At 49.8% G+C, this 22,500-nt stretch overlaps 2 protein-coding genes across 3 annotated transcripts in view; one reads left to right on the top strand and one right to left on the bottom strand.

The window, feature by feature from the left end:
- Positions 1–4,041: 4,041 nt before the first annotated feature.
- Positions 4,042–16,915, bottom strand: hnrpkl (heterogeneous nuclear ribonucleoprotein K, like). Of its 2 annotated transcripts, none has more exons than XM_084452441.1 (16): positions 16,821–16,915; positions 15,415–15,524; positions 14,025–14,122; positions 13,765–13,821; positions 12,204–12,247; positions 10,718–10,790; positions 9,905–10,018; positions 9,124–9,252; positions 8,491–8,801; positions 8,005–8,058; positions 7,640–7,679; positions 6,652–6,667; positions 6,186–6,218; positions 5,996–6,063; positions 5,399–5,568; positions 4,042–5,071 (listed from the first exon to the last, which is right to left on the bottom strand). In XM_084452441.1, the coding sequence occupies exons 2-16, from the start codon at positions 15,473–15,475 to the stop codon at positions 5,041–5,043; spliced, it is 1,299 nt and encodes a 432-aa protein (XP_084308567.1). In that variant the 5' UTR covers positions 15,476–15,524; positions 16,821–16,915; the 3' UTR covers positions 4,042–5,040. The 2 variants fall into 2 exon arrangements, with proteins under 2 accessions (XP_084308567.1, XP_084308568.1); XM_084452442.1 differs by having other exon boundaries at positions 9,905–10,012.
- Positions 16,916–21,718: 4,803 nt separating this feature from the next.
- The window catches only part of ntrk2b (neurotrophic tyrosine kinase, receptor, type 2b), a gene marked incomplete at both ends in the record, with an annotated part of 14,118 nt that continues 13,336 nt past the window's right edge, over positions 21,719–22,500 (top strand). The window contains one exon of the mRNA XM_084449764.1: positions 21,719–21,915. Coding sequence (XP_084305890.1) covers positions 21,719–21,915 — 197 coding nt within the window. The remainder of the gene's footprint in view (positions 21,916–22,500) is intronic.

Raw genomic sequence — 22,500 nt, 5'->3', positions numbered from 1 at the left:
AAGCTGACCCCCCAGGACAGAGCCAGACTGACCCCCAGAACAGAGCCTGACTGACCCCCAGGACAGAGCCAGGCTGACCCCAGAACAGTCAGGCTGACCCCCAGAACAGAGCCTGACTGATCCCCAGGAAAGAGCCAGACTGACCCCCGGGAATTAGCCTGGCTGCCCTCCTTATCAGCTGTGGCAGAGCTGGATCTAGAGATTTGCATATATTTCACTGCGTTCAAAGCAAGTTTAAGCTCTAGAAGTGAGCACTGGATCGAGTTAAAAGCTGATTGCAAGATAGATATCCCTCCTCCCAATGTGGGAGCAGATGAGTAAATCACTATATCATCGGCATAAAAGTGCAACTTACAGCTATTTGCAAAAGAGACAATATTATGGGACCTAGAATTGTACCCTGTAGGACACCTTTAGTGACCTCCAAAAAAGTGGATTGAATAGACTCAACAACAAAACATTTTTATTTCTATTTCCGAGACAGCTTGTAAACTACTGGCAGGCATTCTGATCTAGGGCAACAGACGTTTAACTTACTTCGCATAACCATCTTGGAACTCTCCGTTGGAAACTGTTTGGAAAAGGGCAGGCACTTTCAAAAATACTTGGCAGTTGATTGGATGAATCATCTGTCTATCACCATCTACAGTATCACACGCTAACTTCAACCGCTCATCCCTGTCATCACACCTTACCCCTGCCCAGCATAGCTGTTTGTTTTTCAAATTCCTCAGAACCAACACTGGCGTTGTTTTCTGATCTGGCACAAACGGATCTCTAAGGAGAGAATCCAGAGTGATGTGTGAGAGAAACAGGATGTGAGCTCATGAAATCAGGATGTTCACATGAGGCTAACAGAGGCTAGTCTATCTATTAAAAGAGAATGTTTAACTATATCAAAGGCTTTGGACAGGTCAATGAACAGAGCAGTACAATGCTGTCCATTGTCAAGAGCGCATACAAAAGCATTTAAAACAAGAGATGCAGCTGAAACAGTAGCCTACTGTGAGCAGATCCAAGACCAGACTGGAAAGGAACATACTGTTACTACTCAGGAACTGGAGCTGACAGTGAACTAAGGATTCTAGGGTCTTGGCAAAGCCAGGCAACCTGGAGGCAGGGCTGTAATTATTAAGACCTCTACCCTCACCACCCTTGTGAAGTGGAAGTACATGAGCAGATTTCCAAATCTTTGGAACAACCCCCAAATTAAGAGAAAGATTAAAAATGTGTTAAGGGCCAAGATAAAGCTGAGGCACATAATCTCAAAAGTCCAAGGATCCAGAGTCAGTCCCAGTAGGCTTTTTTGAGTCTAATCTTCAAGAAGAGCTTCATCCACTTCCCTTTCAGTGAGCAATCTAAAGAACCCACTGGGGTTTCCATCAGGTGAGGTCTCTTGGTTTGCTGAGCAGCTCTCATTTGGATTATGCTGACCCACCCAACTGGAGACATCGATCAGGTTTTAGTGATCCAAAATATGGACATTTTCACCTTGTTATTACGAGCTGGACTCCTGGGGGGAGAACTGAGGCGGACCTATTCTTTATAGATGTAAGAATTTTCCAGAATGTAGCTGGAGTACCAGCACTCGTGTGTAAGGAATTAAGATAAAACGCTTTCCTGACCACAATAGTACAAGTGCATCTATTTCACAGCTGCCTGAACAAGAATCCAGTCGGAAGCAGCTCCGGTATTCCTAGCGTTTCAGCCGCGTTCCCCTGTGAATAACTCAAGAGAATTCAAGTGCGAACCAGAGCGTCTGTGTTCGATTCTTAGCCTCCTGAAGGGAACATGCCTGTCGGCAGTCGTATTAAAAGCGTTGGTGAAATATGCAAAGGCCAGATCTGGATCAGTAATGGACACCCTGTTCAAATTCACACATTCACCCCTGAACAGCAAAGTTCCTCAAATTCCTCTTGAAATTGATACACAGCTTTGTCCTCCTCAGTTTCACATTCCTAATACAGGCAGTGATCACTGAAGTCTTGAGGAAAGACTCCACTGAGACTCGGGTATCTCTGAGGCACATTGGTTAGCCTAGTATTATGTCAATCAAACAAGATCTGGAGCTACATTCCGTGGGATGTGTGGGTTTAGTTATCGAGTCATGTTAAGATTAGTTCACAATCACGTCTTTGAAACTGCCTGACATTGGCTTTTCCCAGTCAAGGTTAAAATCAACCATAATGAACAGCTTTGTGGCTAAACAGACAAGGCCTCCATTGGTGCTTCCAGTCTTCCCGATCCTCCATACATCTGGCTAGCTCGCCGGTACAATCTACACCTGCATCTTTATTGAGTATGTCCGCCTATGTTAGTATGGGACGCCTTCGTGATCAATGCTTGTGTGTCGGCTACCACTGCACCAGTTTGCTGGCTGGCAGCTTCTGGTGTCTCTGGCAGTGACCTGCCAGCCTCATTCTCCTTGGTGACCCCCTATACAGATGCTTGTTGGTAACATGCTCACTCTTGTTGATGTAGAGTACTGCATGCAGCATTCTGGTGTAGCAGCCATCTAGGGACTTCTGCAGGGTGGGCTTCAGGGTCCAGCACCCATCTACAGACTTCTGCAGGGTGGGCTTCAGGGTCCAGCACCCATCTAGGGACTTCTGCAGGGTGGGCTTCAGGGTCCAGCACCCATCTAGGGACTTCTGCAGGGTGGGCTTCAGGGTCCAGCATTCACAGCCATATAGACCTCTACCGTTGCATAGAAGCTGAGTTTGTCAGGGGCCATGCCGTTCAAGGCCTTCCCACGCAAGCGCCTTTCTCACTTTAAGGTCTTGCTTGGACGAGTTGACCCATGACCCGATATTGGAAGTCATCGACTTCCCTCAGAGCATGTTGGTGTTAGAGGTGGATGGTCCAGGAAGATGTTGTAGGTGATAACCTCGGTTTTCTTGCCATTTAGCCGAAGGCCAATCTTGGCACTCGTCTCCACTCTGCACAAGAGCGCCTGTGCTTGCTCTACATGGTCAGCGAGCTGGCTGATGTCGTACACGTCGTCCAGGGCTGTTTCTCCCAGAGGCATCGTAGCGCTACGTTCATCGTAGCGCTACGATGAACGCCGTAGCTTACGATGAACATAGCGCTACGATGCCTCTGGGAAACTCAGCCCAGATCCATTAGGACTACAGCAGGGTGTCGTCTCCACCTGTTAAGTGAGGCCAGTTCCTGCTCCCGACCACTGATGGCCTACCTGAACACATCATTCGGGACTGATGAAGAGGAAGGGGGCGAAGGTGTCCCTTAGCCAGGATGTCAAACTCCCCACTGTTGCCGCCTAAAACAGGTACAATAATCACATTTCTTCAGCACTAGATTATGTTCTGAGTCACTTGTTTTAGAAAGGAGATTCACTTCTGGAGTTCTGGCAAGTAGTAGTATACTGACTTTTCCTACGTTCAATGCAATTATTGTGAATTATAGTCACTTTGGATAAAAACGTCAGCCAAATGACTAATGTAATGTCATGTAAGAACAAATTATGATTGCATTGCCTGGGGAAATGATTGCCTACAAGACTATAGTTTCCAGTGGAAACTTTTTGACAGCAAGAGATCTTTTTTTAGAGACGAAAAACACTGGCGAATGTAGTCTTGATATTGCTTTTCTAATCAAACATGGAAGTGGCATCCCAGCTGTGTTAGCTACGACTGCGTAAGAGTCTTGTGGAAATTTTATAGTTAAGGCAGGGCTTCATATGGAGAAATTATCTGGCAGGCTAGACTACTGACAGAATAACAAAATCAACGATCGTTAAAAATGCATGTTCCATTAGCGTCCGACAGGCTGACCCAACTATAACAAACGAGCTCCTTACACTTTATTCAGTTGGTTTCAGTACATCTATTTATTCAACCCGATATCATCAGTGGTTTTGTGTTAGGCTACCAACTGTAAACTGTATTACCAGTTCTAAACTTGCACGGGAGCAAACGATCAGTAGTCAAAGAGCCAAATGGGGCTCTGGACCCACAGGTTCCTAAGCCCTCGAACAGACATGTAGAAAACATCTTTAAAAACCACACGTGTTTAGTAAAAGGTGGCACAGACTTTAATTCTCAGACTTTCAGCCAATACTACAGGCACACACCACAGAGGGGGGGACAGAGAGATGAAGAGGGGGAGACATCATGCCACTCGTATGGACAGGAACGCTGCACCCTCTCCTGGTTAACCCCGTCTAGAAAGATCCACTCTAAAATGTTAAAAACGCTTACAAACCGACGTAAAAAACAAGCTTCAGCAAGACTAAATGGATCCAAAACGTCAACGATTATGTGTGCATGTATGAATGTGTTACAGACAGCAAAGTCCATCCCCAGAAGTGGCTTGTTTTAAACAAGAGTTGTAATCAGGTAGAAAAGAGAAGGAAAAAAAATCAAGTGAAATAATCAGACCTTCTATTGGTGCCGTCTGTCTTCAACAAAATAAAAACCATCTCAAGCGACCTCAGCACACTTACTTCATCCTATATGAAATGATTACTGTATATTTACATTTCTCTATACAGACCCCATTCCTTCAGTGGGGAAAAAAAAAAAAAGAAAAAAAAAAAAAAAATAGCTCTCTACATTTCTTCATGTATCGAAATCATAAAATGTTCCTTACAAAACAAGATTACATTCTGTCTGCTGTACTGACCGGGGGAGTGGGGCAGGCCTCGACTCAACTCACCGATGAGCTGCCCTCCAATCACAAACTCACCGATGAGCGGCCCTCCAATCACAGAACAGTACGAGAATCCAGAAACAGAAAAACAAAAAAAACAAGCAGCGCTAGAATGACAGGGATCCACTCAGTATTATTCAAATGACGTTTTTTTGTTTTTATCGTTTTCCCCCCAAAAACTCGAATTTAAATATGATGAGTAAAGGATGATGGTGATGGGGGAGGGGGCGTGTGTGCGTGCGTGTGTGTATGTAGAGAGGGGTGGGGGGGGGGGGGAGGGTACTCGTCTACCCAAAGCAGAGGAATGTTGGCTCTGAGTAGGAGAGGAACCGAGAGGCATGGCAGTTGGGCGTCGCTCCTCTCCCTCGTCTAGAAGAAGCGACCGGAGTACTGCTTCACGCTGGAGGAGGGACACACAGAACACACACAGCACTCAACACACACATTCCTCACTTCCTCTAAAGACACAACGTTTGCAATCTGTCTCCTCGGGGGTCTTTGGGTTAGGACGACCCGAGCAGTGTGCCGTTGTGTGTAGTGGTCAGACTTAACACTCAATCACGTTGAGGTGTGACAATCATGAGGCTTCAGGGGTTGTTTTTTGGGGGGCGGGGGGGGGGGGGGGGGGGGTTATTGAGCCCATGTCAAAGGTCAATTTGATGGACAAAGTTTCTATTTGCTAGTTTTTCTCTCCCGAGGCCCGGTTGAGGGATGTGACGTGACATGCCTGTTCTGCAGCAGGTACTGGGCGTTCTGGATCTGGTCCTGTGTTCCTGTGATGGTGATGATGCGGTCCTCGGACCCCTCCAGGGGCTCGTCGATCTTGATCGAGGCGCCGGACTCGTGCCGGATCTGTTTGATCCTCTGGCCCCCCTTCCCTATGATGGAGCCGGCCAGCTGCGACAAGAAACCACTCACTTCAGTTCAAAATGGTGTCATGGTAAATGGACTGCACTTATATAGCGCTTTTCCACCTTAGCGGCACTCAAAGCGCTTTACAATGGCCTCTCATTCACCCATTCACACACACATTCACACACCAATGGCGGTAGCTGCCATGCAAGGTGCTAACCTGCTCACTGGGAGCAATTGGGGGTTAGGTGTCTTGCTCAAGGACACTTCGACATGTGGACAGTCGGAGCTGGGATTCGAACCACCGACCCTTCGATCACTGAACGACCCGCTCTACCAACTGAGCTACAGCCGCCCCAAAAATTCAGGGTCAACACCTGGGGGGTTGCTATCCCAAATGGGTTCTTTTTTTACTCAAGGATCGTGTGTGTGTGTGTGTGTGTGTGTGTGTGTGTGTGTGAGGTCTGCTCACATCTTTGGGGATGGTCACTTGTGTTGTGATGACGGGGCCACCTATGTCGCTGTAGGACCCTCGGCCGCCTGCGGGGGGGGACATTGAGTTAATCACCAGGCTGTCAAGAACGAAGTCTCACCACAAACCGCTCTGGAGTAACGAACCGAGACGGAGATGGAACAGACGAACAGGCTGACAGGTCACTCACCAGACTGGAAGGGCTCCCACGAAGAGTTGTTGTCTTTAAAAAGATGGGAGGAAGAGGGGAGAAAAGAATCAGGATACATGACGATGTGACGACAGAAGAAGAGGTCAGACAGACGGACAGGCAGACAGACAGGCAGGCAGACAGACAGACGGAGGAAAGGAGGGAGAGCTGCAGGCTCAGGGAGAGGCAAGGCAAGTTTATTTATATAGCACATTTCAGCCACAGGGCAATTCAAGGTGCTTTACATGAGACATTAAAAGCATTAAAACAAAAAGCAGGTAGAACTCAGAATAGGAAGGAGGGAAGGAAGGAAGGAGAGGAGGAGGAGGAGGAAGGAAGGAGGGAAGGAAGGTAGGAGGGAAGGAAGGAAGGAAGGAGAGGAGGAGTGTACCCCGTCCTGACCCGGGGCACCTCCTAACGGGGTTTGTGGATTAATGGGACGACAGAGGAAAGCAGGTGGACTCACCGTATCCACCCCCGCTCTGGACATCGGCGCCGCACAGGAGGAGAAAACAAACACAATTATTTTAGTCTTTGAGATTGACACCAAACGCAACAGGCAAGTGGTTTCACGCGACGCTAGCCCCCGAAAGCGCTATTCTCAGCACGCCGCCCGGTCAGGTGGTCTCTCAGGCCGGGGTTAGTGTAGCACTCAGAGAGAGACTGTCCAGGAACGGGCTGGTCTCACCTCCTCAGAGAGAGACTGTCCAGGAAGCTGGTCTCACCTCCTCAGAGAGAGACCGTCCAGGAACGGGCTGGTCTCACCTCCTCAGAGAGAGACCGTCCAGGAACGGGCTGGTCTCACCTCCTCAGAGAGAGACCGTCCAGGAACGGGCTGGTCTCACCTCCTCAGAGAGAGACTGTCCAGGAAGCTGGTCTCACCTCCTCAGAGAGAGACTGTCCAGGAAGCTGGTCTCACCTCCTCAGAGAGAGACCGTCCAGGAAGCTGGTCCCACCTCCTCAGAGAGAGACTGTCCAGGAAGCTGGTCTCACCTCCTCAGAGAGAGACTGTCCAGGAAGCTGGTCTCACCTCCTCAGAGAGAGACCGTCCAGGAAGCTGGTCTCACCTCACGGTTCATTTGTTAGCGGTGGCACGGCGGCTTCAGACTACGCACTCGGCTGCTCCTTGGTAACCAAGGAGACAACTGTTGCCAGGCAACAGCAGGCCTAACCAATGTGTGTGTGTGTGTGTGTGTGTGTGTGTGTGTGTGTTGAGTGAAAAGCGCCGATGTCCAAAACCACTGCACCTACGCTACGTCAGAGAAACGACTCGTATCCCCTCGCACGCTGCCCAACACCAGTTAACCCCGCCCCTCTGACCAACACCCATTAACACAGCCCCATGCAGCGCGCCGGTTAGCGGTGTTGACGCTGTGTAGCGTACGCCCGCTGACCGAGGCTACAGAGCTGCCGGGATGGCGTGCGACCGCCCGGTCAACGCCGAGGACACTCACCATGCTGTCGTAGCGGTCTCCGGGTCGACCTCTCCTGTCGCTGGGAGGAAATGAGAGAGGGAAGTCAGGTCTGTGTGAAACAGGGATGGGTACGATATACGGACAGAGGCCACAGCCCCGCCCCCGGCCTCCACAGCCCTGCCCATGGCCTCAACAGCCCCGCCACCCGCCTCAACAGCCCCGCCCCCAGCCTCCTCCTTAGGAGGAGGTACAGACAGGATCTTTAGGAAGTAGAGACAGGTTCTTTAGGAGGAGGAACAGACAGGTTCTTTAGGAGGAGGAACAGACAGGTTCTTTAGGAGGCAGGGGCAGGTTCTTTAGGAACCACAGACAGGTTCTTTAGGGTGTGAAGGCAGATGACTCACTTTGGTCTGTCGTCCATGCTGCCGTGGTAACTCTGGTGAGAGAACCGGTCACCTCTGCAGACAGACAGGGCAGGAGAAGGGGTCACAACAAGGTCACAACAAGGTCATAGCAACTACAGGAAGGATTACTCAGCATAGAGTCAGGCTTGAGCTGATAAGGAAATGCTAAAATACAAGAGTAACCTAAGACGCTAAGGCACAACTCAAAAACTCTTAGAGGCCAAGATGGCCGGTGTAAACACCACTAACTGGCCAGGAGTGAGATGGTCCAGGGCTGAGTTTCCCAGAGGCATCGTAGCTCTACATTCATCGTAAGCTATGGCGTTCATCATAGCGCTACGATGCCTCTGGGAAACTCAGCCCAGGTCTGTAAACCAACATTCAGTAGACTAGAAGACAAATGTCCAGTGACCTCCGCATGCAGAAGGACTATTGAAAGAACTCGTCTTAAAACATCCTCAAGTGCACGGTGGATGAAGTCCTTACCCTCCTCTAGGGGGCGGTGGCGGGGGGAGGGGCAGGTTGCGGGCCCTGCTGCCCCCACGGGCCCCCCTGCTCAGCGGAGGCGGGGGCGGCCCCCGGCGGGGGCTCATGTCGTCGTATTCCCGCCTGGTGGGGGGCATGGGCCGCCCCCCCCGCCCGGGGGGCATGCGCTCGAAGCCCCCGCGGCCTCGCATCGGGAAAGCCCCCATGGGTCTCCGGCCACGCTCCTCGAACATCATGGTGAAGCCGCCGTAGTCGTACGTCTCGTCGTAGAAGTTGGGGTCGTAGGGCTGGGCGCGCCCCTTGATGGGAGCCTTGGGGGGATGGATGGATGGATGGATGGATGAATGAATGAATGAATGAATGAATGAATGAATGAATGAATGAATGAATGAATGAATGAATGAATGGGGGCGGAGATGCATTTCCTTAGGTTTAGCACGACGGATAAGACTCGCGTTCACGCGTCATCTCTCGGGTTCGAAAATAAACATACAACCGTGTGAAATAATTCAACCCCCGCTCGTCTTAAAGGGACGAGACGTTGGATAATCCTCTCACAAAATCAAACAAAACAGTCCTTTCAAATGTTTTTAGCGCCAGCCCAGCCCTAAAGCGTGTCGTGGTCCACCTCACCTCCGCTATGAGCTCCAGGACGACCTTGATGCACTCGACCACGCGGTCCGGCTTCCCCCCGACCAGAACCACGCGGTCGGTGGAGTGGGGACAGCACTCCTGGAACAGCTTGATGGTGGTCTGTGTGTTCTGGAACGCACGAGAGAACGGAACACTGACCGGGCATTCTAGAACGCAGAATGGAACACTGACCGGGCATTCTAGAACGCAGAATGGAACACTGACCGGGCATTCTAGAACGCAGAATGGAACACTGACCGGGCATTCTAGAACGCAGAATGGAACACTGGACTGTTCTCTAGAACATCGAATGGGAACCGTGAAACACGGCTATGAAGAGGCCTGTGTCGCGCTGCCACCATATTGGTTAGAAACTCAAGCAGACTGTTTTTCACTGCGGTTGTCTTCGCGTTTGGGAAACACGTGGAAGTGAAAGAGCTGACGGCTCACTATGACTCATTCACTTCCATGTATTTACAAACGCGAAATCTACAGCAGTGAAAAACAGTCTGGTAGTCATGAGTTTGTAATTCCGTTGGTGTATTCTTGTTATTTTGATTATTTTTGTCCTCTAAGTGGTATTTTATAGAATTGTTGTTGTTTTTTTACATTGGCGACCAATGGTGTACCACATTCTACCATCTCATTATGTCAGACCAAAATGGCGGCGCCAGTCTTGATATAGGCGTATAAACCAGCCATCGCTGATGGACAGACAGGGGTTTACCCATGGTGCATTGCAGCCCAGTTGACCCTCAGAGCCCCCAGCTCCGAGCCTCACCTCTCTCAGCTCTTTAATCTTGGCCCCCTTCACTCCTATGATGCCCCCGGCCAAACTCTGATGGATCAGCAGCCGCAGCTCGCAGTCAAAATCGATCCCGTTGTAATGCTGGTACTAGGACAGAGCAGAGGTCAGGGTCAGAACACAGGTCAGGGGTCAATACGACCGCCGGGGATTAGAGGCAGCGTTGAGGGATCAGACCGGCGTTGAGTGATCAGACCGGCGTTGAGTGATCAGAGCAGCGTTGAGGGAGGGAAGTGTTGAGGGATCAGACCAGCGTTGAGTGATCAGAGCGGCGTTGAGGGAGGGAAGTGTTGAGTGATCAGAACAGCGTTGAGGGAGGGAAGTGTTGAGGGATCAGAACAGCGTTGAGGGATCAGACCAGCGTTGAGGGATCAGAACAGCGTTGAGGGATCAGAACAGCGTTGAGTGATCAGAACAGCGTTGAGGGAGGGAAGTGTTGAGGGATCAGAACAGCGTTGAGGGAGGGAAGTGTTGAGGGAAGCGTTGAGGGATCAGAGCAGTGTTGAGGGATCAGACCAGCGTTGAGGGATAAGAACAGCGTTGAGGGATCAGAGCGGCGTTGAGGGATCAGAGCGGCGTTGAGGGAGGGAAGTGTTGAGGGAAGCGTTGAGGGATCAGACCAGCATTGAGGGAAGCGTTGAGGGAAGCATTGAGGGAAGCGTTGAGGGAAGCGTTGAGGGATCAGACCAGCGTTGAGGGAAGTGTTGAGGGATCAGACCAGCGTTGAGGGAAGTGTTGAGGGATCAGACCGGCGTTGAGGGAAAGTGTTGAGGGAAGAGAGAGACTCACCTCCTCCAGAGTGGGGATGATCTTCAGCAGGATCTCCCCGATGGTCTCGATGTCGGCGCTCACACTCAGGATCCTGCGTCCACCGGCGAGGGATTCCAGGAAGAAAAGAACGAGAACGAGAGAGAAAAGAAACCAGAGGAAAGAGGGAGAGAGAGTAGGAGACAGAGACAGACTTACAACACGGGTAGAGAAGCTGCGCCGGGGCACGAGAGAACGCTTCAGACATCTACACGAAAGGAAAACGGAGGATCTGCCATTTACGCTCCACACACCTGCGTCTCCTCCCAACAGTGGACTGAGATACGATCTGACATGCACTCTGACCTCACATTCAACAGAGAAGGACAGAGAGGCCAGAGGATGGGCAGCTTTGGAGAGGGGGGGGGGCGGGGCGGGGTGAGGGGGGGGGGTGGAGGGGGGGGGGGGGGGTGGGGGGGCTCAGGCTAACGTGAGGCACAAGACCGGCCGCACACTCAACAGTCAGGGGGGGGGGCGAAGAGTAGAAGCCTCCTTCAACTATCCCAACCACCAGCGATTCAGGGGGAGAGTAGAGATGAATGAACAAAATAATAGGATGTGCCGTCATGAGACACACCTCCTGATAGTAACACGAAGGGGGGAGAGGTGAGTGGGATAAAGGAAGCAGGGAGGGGGGAGGGGATGCGGCCGGTGGCCACTAGGTGGCGTAAGTAGGACAGGAGCGAGAGGCGGGGGAGGGGGAGGGGGGAGAGGCTGGTCAGGCAGTCTGGACTGATGGTCAGAGAGAGAGAGAGAGAGAGACGGAGAGAGAGAGAGACGGGGAGAGAGAGAGAGAGAGAGAGAGCGTGGAACCGAACAGGGATGCAACGACAAGGAAATCAAGCGACAAGAGTGATGAGTGACAAGAGTGGGCGGGGCCTGGGGCCGGAGCGCTCTCTCATTGGTCATGGACAGTGATGTTGAGAACGGCAGGGGGGGGGGGGCTGGGGCGGGGAGGGGGTGGGGGGGGGTTGGGGGTCGAGGGGGAGGGGGAGGGGTTTGAGCAAGGTGGGCCACAAGGACAGAGTGAGAAAGATAATTTTTGTATCTTGCTTTCCACACAAAAAAAAGATAATACCACAGCAAGGACACAACATCCAGCCGCGGCGCTAGAAGCTAGTAGCTCTATTTCAAAAGGTAGAAATGTCAGTATAATTTTCTTTGCATGGGACAACTGATTTTCAGTTAATAACAAAAATTGTCCAAATTAAATGGAAATACTTAAATGGGGGTTTGGGGGGAGGGGGTAGAGGGGGGGGGGAGCAGACAGAAAACTTAAACTGAACAGCACTTCTCCCAGAGAAAGGGTACGGGGTTGGGGTTGGGGTTGGGGGGGGGGGGGGGGGGCGGGGTTGGGGGGGGGGGGGTTACTATTATGTATAAAAATGTTAAATGAAACAGAAGGCAGGTTATCATAGACATGTGTTCTCCGTTCTAGTCAGGCAGTGAGGTAACTGGTGGGACATACCGCTCCGGGCCACTGCTGTCAGGGACTGATACACTGGCATTGAACTGCATGGGCCGTGGCGGTGGTGGTGGTGGTGGTGGTGGTGGTGGAGGTTGGCATTGGGCAGGGGCATTCAATCACAAGATGTCAAGTTAGGCGCCCGTTTAGGGAGGGGCACGTTTATGGGCGGGGGGCCAACCGGGGTGTCAGGTGGGCGGGCGGTCAGGGGCGGAGGTTGGGCCAACGCAGGAGGGGAGGTCGGTCCAGTACATGGGCAACGGAGAGGGTGGTGGCCAAAAATAAGAAAGTAAAGGAGAGGGAAGAGGGGGGAGAAGGAATACATTTTAATTGAGTAACACGCTATAGTCCATCACTAGGCTCTACTAGCCCCTCCCAAAACATTCAGCCCCTCCCAAAACAAAGGGAGAGATTTTGCTGAGATGGGCGAGTGCATTAGAACAGGGCGGTCGGATCAGGGTCCAGCACAGCACAGACAGTGTTATAGCTAGCCTAGCCTAGCCTAGCCGGCAGGGCTCAGGACTAGACAAGACTATAGGTCCGCTCTAGCCTAGCCTAGCCGGCAGGGCTCAGGACTAGACAAGACTATAGGTCCGCTCTAGCCTAGCCTAGCCTAGCCTAGCCGGCAGGGCTCAGGACTAGACAAGACTATAGGTCCGCTCTAGCCTAGCCTAGCCTAGCCTAGCCGGCAGGGCTCAGGACTAGACAAGACTATAGGTCCGCTCTAGCCTAGCCTAGCTTAGCCTAGCCGGCAGGGCTCAGGACTAGACGAGACTATAGGTCCGCTCTAGCCTAGCCTAGCCTAGCCTAGCCGGCAGGGCTCAGGACTAGACGAGACTATAGGTCCGCTCTAGCCTAGCCTAGCCTAGCCGGCAGGGCTCAGGACTAGACAAGACTATAGGTCCGCTCTAGCCTAGCCTAGCCGGCAGGGCTCAGGACTAGACGAGACTATAGGTCCGCTCAGGCTCCCAGACACCTGTTGAAGGGTTTGGTGATGCCACGGGGGTTAGGGTACAGTCCAGCAGGCTTCGGTGCTGTAAAGGGGTGGTGTTCAATGGGAATTGCGTTCGGAAACCTGGAGAAGATCGTTAAGTTCCCTTTTTTTTATATCAGAACAATCATCAAGCGGCAAACCCCGCCCACCCCCGGAATCTGATCCAATCAACCCAAACCATGTCTGTCAACGTGAGCCAACCTATAGGCCAGGTCATCTGTCAATCAGCCCAGCTGTTCCTTCGGCCAAAGGGTCGTCACAAACATGCACCGCTTGACCAATCAAATCGCGTCAAACACAATCAGGTGATTGTCAAGAATCTTGGACTTCAGACGCAGGAGGGACAGAATTCTTTAATAGGGCTTGTAAGGGCTTTTATTGGCTGTGGGGGTCAATTAAAGTCAATTAATTGTTCATATTTAGAGAACTAGAAGGAAAAGTAGGCCTAGGTGCTGGATATTAAAAGGGCCGTAGAAATGCCGCTTTACGTCTTGGAAAACCTTATTGGAGGTATTTGACAGCCAGACCTGGCGCTGAGGAGAGGGAGAGAGAGTCCGTCTGTCTACTCACGTCTGTACGAAGCGCTTTTATGTTTTTGCCACCTTTCCCGATCACGGCGCCTGCATTCTGAGGACAAAGAAGAAGGGTTGTTTAGGGAGTAGGGACTGACTGATTGCAAGTTGTGGGTCTGACGTGGTGTGAGTGTGTGTGAGTGAGTGAGTGAGTGAGTGAGTGAGTGAGTGAGTGAGTGAGTGAGTGAGTGAGTGAGTGAGTGAGTGAGTGAGTGAGTGTGTGTGTGTGTGTGTGTGTGTGTGTGTGTGTGGTCTTACTTTGCTCTGCAGTAGAACGCGCAGCTCCACCATCTCGTCTGTGTTGCGAGAGCGCTTGAAGGCCTGTTCCTCGTCCATGTCCTCTGCCGGGCGCTTACCTGAGTGGACGGAGACACCTGGGGGGGTCAGGCACTGGACAGACGACCACTAGAGACATTTCCTTATACAGGCCATACAGGCCATAATAGGCCACGAGTATGCGTAGGTACCGCGTGCCTGCCATTTTTTGGGGGCCTTCTACCAAATGAGAGCACCAACTGCCGCATCCTCTGGGCGGACTACAGAAGTAGTAGAACCAGAACCGCTGCGCGTCCGCAGCTGTCCGCCAACGCGTCCGTTTGGGAGTAGAACCGAGCCTCACGATCTAGCGATCTCGCAACATGGGAGTCAGCGCTCTCACATCTTGACGGAACCGTAGGGGGGTACAGGGAGCGAGGGGAGTGTTGTCGTTTCCTGGGCCGAAGCCAGACAGATATAACATGTTGTCCACCCCCCCCACCCCCAAATACAGTCTCTGTTCCAGAGACGCGGTTGCATCTCAGCGTGTGTTCATCGCCCACTCCCTCCCTGGATTAAAACTAGCCAGCAGAGACTTGGACAGGAGAAACCCACGGCCATCTGACATGCCCACATGGTGCCAGCCATGTAGACATATTGGATCTATGGTGTGTTTTGTAGAGATAAGACATGGCCCCCTTGGACAAAGCTAAGTATTCCGACTCAAATAGCGTAGGTTTGAAATGATGGTATGTGCCATACTGACCTGAACAATATACATCACCACAAAGCGATAGTGTGCACTGTGCAACAGAGCTCACCCCAAAGCAATCCCCATGCGCTTGTGTGAATAAGATCTGAGAGGATGACAGGTGTAAGCAAGGTAACGGCTGGCACCAATGCCACCATACTGCTTAGACCTGTCAAATCCCTTTATGTCTCCAGATATGCATAGGGGATTGGACTTGGGGACGGCAGGATAAAGAATCGATTCTGGGACAGGACAACGATATATTAACTACCTCTCTCATTGTTAGTGTCAGTGTTGATGTACTAACCACCTCTCTAACTACCTCTAACTAGCTCTCTAACCACCTCTCTAACCAGCTCTCTCACCGTTAGTGTCAGTGTATATGTACTAACCACCTCTCTAACTAGCTCTCTCACCCTTAGTGTTGATGTACTAACCACCTCTCTAACTAGCTCTCTCACCCTTAGTGTTGATGTACTAACCACCTCTCTAACTAGCTCTCTCACCCTTAGTGTTGATGTACTAACCACCTCTCTAACTAGCTCTCTCACCCTTAGTGTTGATGTACTAACCACCTCTCTAACTAGCTCTCTCACCCTTAGTGTTGATGTACTAACCACCTCTCTTAACCAGCTCTCTCACCGTTGGTGTCAGTGTTGCTGAATGTGGTCTCCTCGTCCTGCTGATCGATGTCTGTCTCCATTGTCTCGCACCAGCGGTGAAATGCGAACAGCCTCCTCTCCTTGGATCTGCTATGGGGGTGACAACAACAATGGAAGTTAGACCTGGATGAATCAGAATGATTCAAATCCACAAGCTGTGTTCTATACCGCTTTAGCATACATCTCATACCAGTACGGTACCAATAAATACAATACTCATCGACTAAAGTCAAATTCTCGTCTAGTTGATGTAGCTACTGTATGAGCGTGTGGCTAGCTAGCTGTAGCTAGGCCTGTCCCCCCAATTGATTCTCTTGAATTAGCTACATAGCTAGCCAGCTAGCTTGCTTGCATTACATATTGTGGCAATGAAACTAACCTAGTTATTCCAGACCCAAGCTAGCTAGGTTCCCCATGTGTGCTTGCTTTCTGACACATTGTCAGACAGGTAGTGGGGATAGCTAAGGATCCGGCTAAGTGAACTATAGAGATCAGGTAGTCTAGTACACTAGCTAGCACACTTGGGCTCATCCTCTGTGTATTTACTGGTATGGGTTGTGTATTTCCTGGTATGGGTTGTGTATTTACTGGTATGGGTTGTGTATTAACTGGTATGGGTTGTGTATTTACTGGTATGGGTTGTGTATTTACTGGTATGGGTTGTGTATTTACTGGTATGGGTTGTGTATTTACTGGTATGGGTTGTGTATTTACTGGTATGGGTTGTGTATTTACTGGTATGGGTTGTGTATTTACTGGTATGGGTTGTGTATTTACTGGTATGGGTTGTGTACTGTCTTCCTGCTCATGCACAAAACAGTTTATATAAATTATATAACTGAGGTCGAAGAGACTGGATCAATATTGGTGTAATATTCCTTAATTTGAGCACACTAGGAGACGCCATCACGTTACAAGCATGCTAGCTAGCTATGCTAGGCCTTGAGTTACCTGGCTAACGTTAGCTAGCTAGCAATGCTGTTTAGTAGCTAGTTTAGCTAGCTGGCTAACACTACGTTTTCACTACCTACTGTCAGCAAATCGTAAACATTAACAATACATTATGTATTGCTTGGATGTCGATGGATTAAAACGAGTGCTATGGCAGCTTTAACAGACGCTTCGACAAGAAATTGTGTATTGATAATTTCCATTCCAGGAAATAGCCGGAGCCCTGTCCAGGAACTAGCCGGAGCCCTGTCCAGGAACTAGCCGGAGCCCAAACAGGCTAGTTAGCTGGTCGGGTTCAATCACGAGGCGTGTCTCCGTCACGTCGACAGTGAATCAGCTAATACACGTTAACTAACTATCATAACACATGATATAAGCATTAACAATCAAATAATGTATCACATTATTGACACAATAATAAATAAAACAACAAACCTGCAGCCAAGAAGGCACCAGAAATGTGCGGTTGACTTAAAATTGTTCACAACCAACCGTCCCTCCTACGGTACGACACAGGACCACTAGACCCGCCCAGCCACAGACCTCCTCCGCTGATTGGACGAGGACGTGTTCAGTTGCAAATCGCCCGTTTGAAGTATTGGATAGTCGAGCTGTCACTCAAAACACCAACGGCCATCTGAAAGAGAGGTGACGTTAGCTGACACGCTCGCGAACCCCACGAGTCCACCAATCAGCAGCGGGTACTGGGAGTCGGGGCGGGACTCGATCCATCCTCCTTTCTAGCTAAGATCAGGATATAAGTGCTGAGATTCAAGATTCAAGATCTGTTTTATTGGCCATGTATATGGTAGGAATACACACTAGGAATTTAACTAGGGTTAAGGAATACGCTGTTGCCGACGACATAGGACAGGGTGCAGGACAGGACAGGACAGGACAGGACAGGACAGGACAGGACAGGACAGGACAGGACAGGACAGGACAGGACAGGACAGGACAGGACAGGGTGCAGGACAGGGTGCAGGACAGGACAGGACAGGACAGGGTGCAGGACAGGGTGCAGGACAGGACAGGACAGGACAGGACAGGACAGGACAGGACAGGACAGGACAGGGTGCAGGACAGGGTGCAGGACAGGACAGGACAGGACAGGACAGGACAGGACAGGACAGGACAGGACAGGGTGCAGGACAGGACAGGACAGGACAGGACAGGACAGGGCAGGACAGGACAGGACAGGACAGGACAGGACAGGACAGGACAGGACAGGACAGTGCAAAGATATGACAGTCACAATGTAAATGCGATACAAAAACCAGTGCAAATACAACATTCTGTGTAAATAAAATACAATGCAATATACAAAATACAATATACTGTTAAAAGGGGAGGTGCAAATGCAATTGATGTAATATATACAGAATGGAGTGTGGTGAGTGTATGTACAGTGTGTGCGTGTATGTGTGTGCAAAGTGTAGTGTGATAGATCAGCGATGTTATATGTATAGGGCCTACAGTGTGTGCAATGTGTGTGTGTGTGTGTGTGTGTGTGTGTGTGTGTGTGTGCAGTGTGTGTGCCGTTGAGGTATGTGGAACAATCGGAGGTCGTGTGCAAGTAGTGCAATGTATAGAGTCAGGGTAGGGACACAGACCTTGTTAATAAGTGATTGATTGATTGATTGATTGATTGATTTTATTTATTTTTAAGACAGGGATAAGGTACAGTAGACATTTACCCTATAGAAGGGAAATAGGGAGAGATGCACTGTACAAGGTTATAGCTAAAACAGCTCATTTCCACCCGCAGTCCCTGGGCAAATAAATATACAGTCTTAAAATAGTGGGGCAAATAGTACACAGTGGGAAAGTTACATACATAGAAGGAATACAAAAAAGTTATATAGCAGAGATTTCACTCATCCCTCTATACCCTCATCCCTCTACCCTCATCCCTATACCCTCATCCCTCTATACCCTCATCCCTATACCCTCATCCCTCTACCCTCATCCCTCTATACCCTCATCCCTATACCCTCATCCCTATACCCTCATCCCTATACACTCATCCCAACCTCCCCAGACCCTTAAAAAACAAACCCTAAATATAACCCCCATACATATGTGCCACACACACACACACACACACACACACACTTGACTACAGGTGCAACTACAGGTGCGTGCAGCTTTGCTGAGCGAGTAAAAGTCTGATGGCCGTGGGAAAGAAGCAGTTTTTGTGGCGTGTGGACCCGGTTCTGATGGACCACAGTCTCCTGCCAGAGGGGAGTGAGTCAAAGAGACTGTGACCGGGATGGGAGGGGTCGGCCACCATCTTTCTGGCCCGTTTTAGGGTCCTGGATGCGTGCAGGTCCTGGAGAGAGGTCAGTCTACAGCCAATCACCCTATCTGTTTCACTCAGTTACACTCACCCCCCCTAAACTCACTCCACATCTACAGGGCATCCAGGTCACAGCACCACTGTAACGGTAGTACTCTGGTCTGCATTGTGTTCTTTTAGTTCCCCCTATGTTAAGGGCTTTGAACTTTGAACCCACACTCTCACCAGTTCTCTCGCTTGTGAGGTGGACCCGCTGACAGCCAATAGGAACGTCCCCCTCGGAAGGACTGTCAGATCTCCTTTGAGGAGTGACTTTAACCAACAAACTGACAACTCAAAAGCATTCTGTTACATATGGGTTTGATGTAGGACAGCTCAGACCACCGCAGCAGTAGGCTACAATTCTAGAACATTCTTCCCTATTTGACCTCCCCCACTTTCGTAGTTGAAACAGACTCTGTTTGGTTTTTGCTATGAAATAGGCCAATAAACTAGTGTGTATATACCGCTCTGTTATACTGTATTAGTAGTCCCTCTCTCCATTCAATAACCAGTAGTCCTGTTCCACTGATGGCTGATATCCATGTCTTTATAAACACCATATACCTGTGCTCATGTCAATATTATAAACACATATACATCTCATGTATAATATCCATGTCATTATAAACACGATGTTCATGTGCTCATGTCAATATTATAAACCACATATACCTCTCATGTATAATATCCATGTCATTATAAACACAACGGTCCTGTGCTCATGTCAATATTATAAACACCACATACCTGTGCTTGTGTAGGCTATGATACCCATGTCATTAGAAACACCAGTATACCTGTGCTTGTGTAGGCTATGTCATTCTAAACACCAGTATACCTGTGCTTGTGATACCCATGTCATTCTAAACACCAGTTTACCTGTGCTTGTGATACCCATGTCATTATAAACACCACATACCTGTGCTTGTGTAGGCTATGTGATTCTAAACACCATACCTGTGCTCATATGTCCTTTAGAGAGGCACGTCCCTGTGAGCAAAACAAAGAGCCCCATCTTTCTCGTATAGTCTGAGGTTACCATGGAGACAGCTATAATTCCCTACTTGATGTTTCTCTGCGTACACATTTTCACCATTTCATTTGCATCCATAGCGACACTTGAGATTGTCCGTGCTATTTGGGAAGCGCCAAGTCTCCATAGCGACACTAGCCATCCAGGGTGATGCCTTCAGGCCAGGAAGGGCTCCTAGTGTAGACCTACTACCACATCATGGCAACATGTCATTCACTCCATAGTGTGATAACTTCCTAGTGAATCACTCCTGTCTGTTTACTAGCAGACCACCTGACCAGCGGGTTGACTGTGGAGACAGACTGACCATCTGCTCCTTCCACGTTCCACGTTCTACAGGTTCCACAGGTTCCACATCCATGCTCTGATCAACTACCAACACCAGCACGCCTGTAGGACTACCTCTGTTTGAAACGAAGGATGAAAATTAAATAAACGACAATTCACAATTAGGAAAGTCACACATCAATTCAAAATACACCCAAAACACACCCAGGGTCACATGATTTCAAGGCACAATTTCTCGCAAAATAACGCACCAGTGAACAGTGATTGTGAAACATTTGACTAGGCCCATGCCCAATCAGATGATGAGACTACATGTATGTGAAAGGAAAGGTCAGGTCTTTGTTGTGAGAAATATTACGCCTATACGTGACGCTGTGAACATTTACACTGAACACAATGTAAAATGCTTATTCAGCAATTTCATGCTTTTGTGATTTTCTGCAGTGATCTATGCATTCATTCTTCCTGATCATTAAAACGCGACTCTCACAAGACACAGATGGGCAAAAATGTGACCAAGCCTGTAACTTTTGACTATTTATTCGTGTCCCTCTTTACTTGATTGGAATCCAAGACCCCTTTGCAGCTCACAGGCATTTTTTGTTTAGTAATTATTGTTCCTAGCCTCCATGTATCCAGCCTTGTGCGTCAAACCGCACGTCACACTCGTAAGGGCTGGAGCCGTGGCTGGTTTGTCGGTATGCAGAATAGAACCGGTCACAAACCAACCGGGAAAACAACAACAATTGTCATATTGTAAAGTAAATATTTACCAGCACTCACAATGATCATTTTACCAAACTCTAGACATTAGCCTATAGTATATTGTCATAAGGCTATTTTGCTGTTTCCCATAGGTGTTAAAATGCCTTAATTGATTGCCATTGATAAATTGTTGGCAATATAGGTGATCTTACTGTCGCGGTCGTATTAAGCATCTCTTAAACACAATCCCAGCGATGCGCTCGTTCACAGCGGTAATCAATAGACGATGCAGGTACCCTGCCTCCACGCACACGCACACGCACTCGCCCGCTCCATCACCACGCATCCTGACTCCTCTGTGCATCCTGACTCCTCTGTGCATCCTGACTCCTCTGTGCATCCTGACTCCTCTGTGCATCCTGACTCCTCTGTGCATCCTGACTCCTCTGTGCATCCTGACTCCTCCATCCTGACTCCTCCATCCTGACTCCTCCGTGCACTCCTCTCTATCTCGCCCTCCAACACTACTGCATTTGAAGAATCGTCAGCACTGTTGCTTAAAAAAACAACACACACACACACACGCACATCTGGAAGCCCACGCAGAGACAGGCGCTCGCTGCCCCGGAGACAGACCGGGGCGAGACGGCTGGGGACGGACTGGACACCTCTCGGGGACGGACTGGACACCTCTCTCCTCCACGGTGCATGCGGGACCGGACACCTCTCTCCACGGTGCATGCGGTAGCGCGAGAGCAGCTCTGCAGAGACCGAGACACGGGGAAGGCCATTCCATGGCACCTTCAGATTAAACCGTGGGCTTTTGCGCATTCGTGATCACCCGTAGTATCATTCACGGCAGCCTACAGCACGGATCAACTCGGCTAGAATAGGAGAGCGTTTTCTACCAGTAACTCAATCTGATCCATTTTTGTTGAGATACCGTGGGATATCGTTGGACCCGTGATGGACTCCAGCGTAGCGGGATATGGGATGGCTCGGCTGGGAACCGTCTTGGTTCTGATGGGGCTGTGGAGATGTACATATGCCTGCCCTGACTCCTGTACATGCAGCGTCTCAAAGATTGTTTGTATTGATCCCGAACCTGGCATTGAGGAGTTCCCCATGCTCATGTTAGATGACATGGAAAACATCACCGACATGTAAGTATTACTGATCTCACAATGTAGACACGACAGGTCTTAAATGAACAGAACGATCATACAGTGCCCAATGAGTAAGCTATTGGGGGGGGGGGTATCTGATAGCTAGAATGGATGGATATGTACATAAATAGCCTCTTGTGGTGGACATCACAAACCAAGGTTGTATTCTATGCGATAGTATCTGTCTATCGATCACCTCGCATTCCATCATTTGAGAATTACAAATAATAGTCATGGACAGTCAGTACGTAAATGGATACAGTAGTATCATATTTGCCTTGAGTAGTGTGTGTGTGTGTGTGTGTGTGTGTGTGTGTGTGTGTGCGTGTGTGTGTGCGTGCGTGCGTGCGTACTCGCGCGCGTGCGTCTCTGCGTGAGTGTGTGTGTGCGTGCGCATTAGGGTAAGGGTGTGCGTTGTTGGTGATGTTTGGATGATCAGACGCAAGGCCTATAGTGTTAATGTGGGTGAGGACTGTACACTCTGGGCCACGAAGGAAAACACGACGCCAGATGATCCAATAACATCCATACAGAAGCACCATCATCGCACATTGCCATATAGCCTATTGATCCGTACGGAGT

Source organism: Borostomias antarcticus (genome assembly GCF_949987555.1).
Source record: "Borostomias antarcticus genome assembly, chromosome: 2".
Lineage (NCBI taxonomy): Eukaryota > Metazoa > Chordata > Actinopteri > Stomiiformes > Stomiidae > Borostomias > Borostomias antarcticus.
This window is presented reverse-complemented; position numbering and strand designations above follow the sequence as displayed.

Excerpts from the sequence above, each read along its gene's own strand:
- hnrpkl (XM_084452441.1), bottom strand. The coding sequence starts at position 15,475 with ATGGAGACAGACATCGATCAGCAGGACGAGGAGACCACATTCAGCAAC. Across the intron at positions 12,248-13,764 it reads TAAAAGCGCTTCGTACAGAC|TTCAATGCCAGTGTATCAGT; the intron begins GTGAGTAGACAG and ends CGGCCCATGCAG. Across the intron at positions 5,072-5,398 it reads CAGTACCTGCTGCAGAACAG|CGTGAAGCAGTACTCCGGTC; the intron begins GCATGTCACGTC and ends TCCCTCCTCCAG.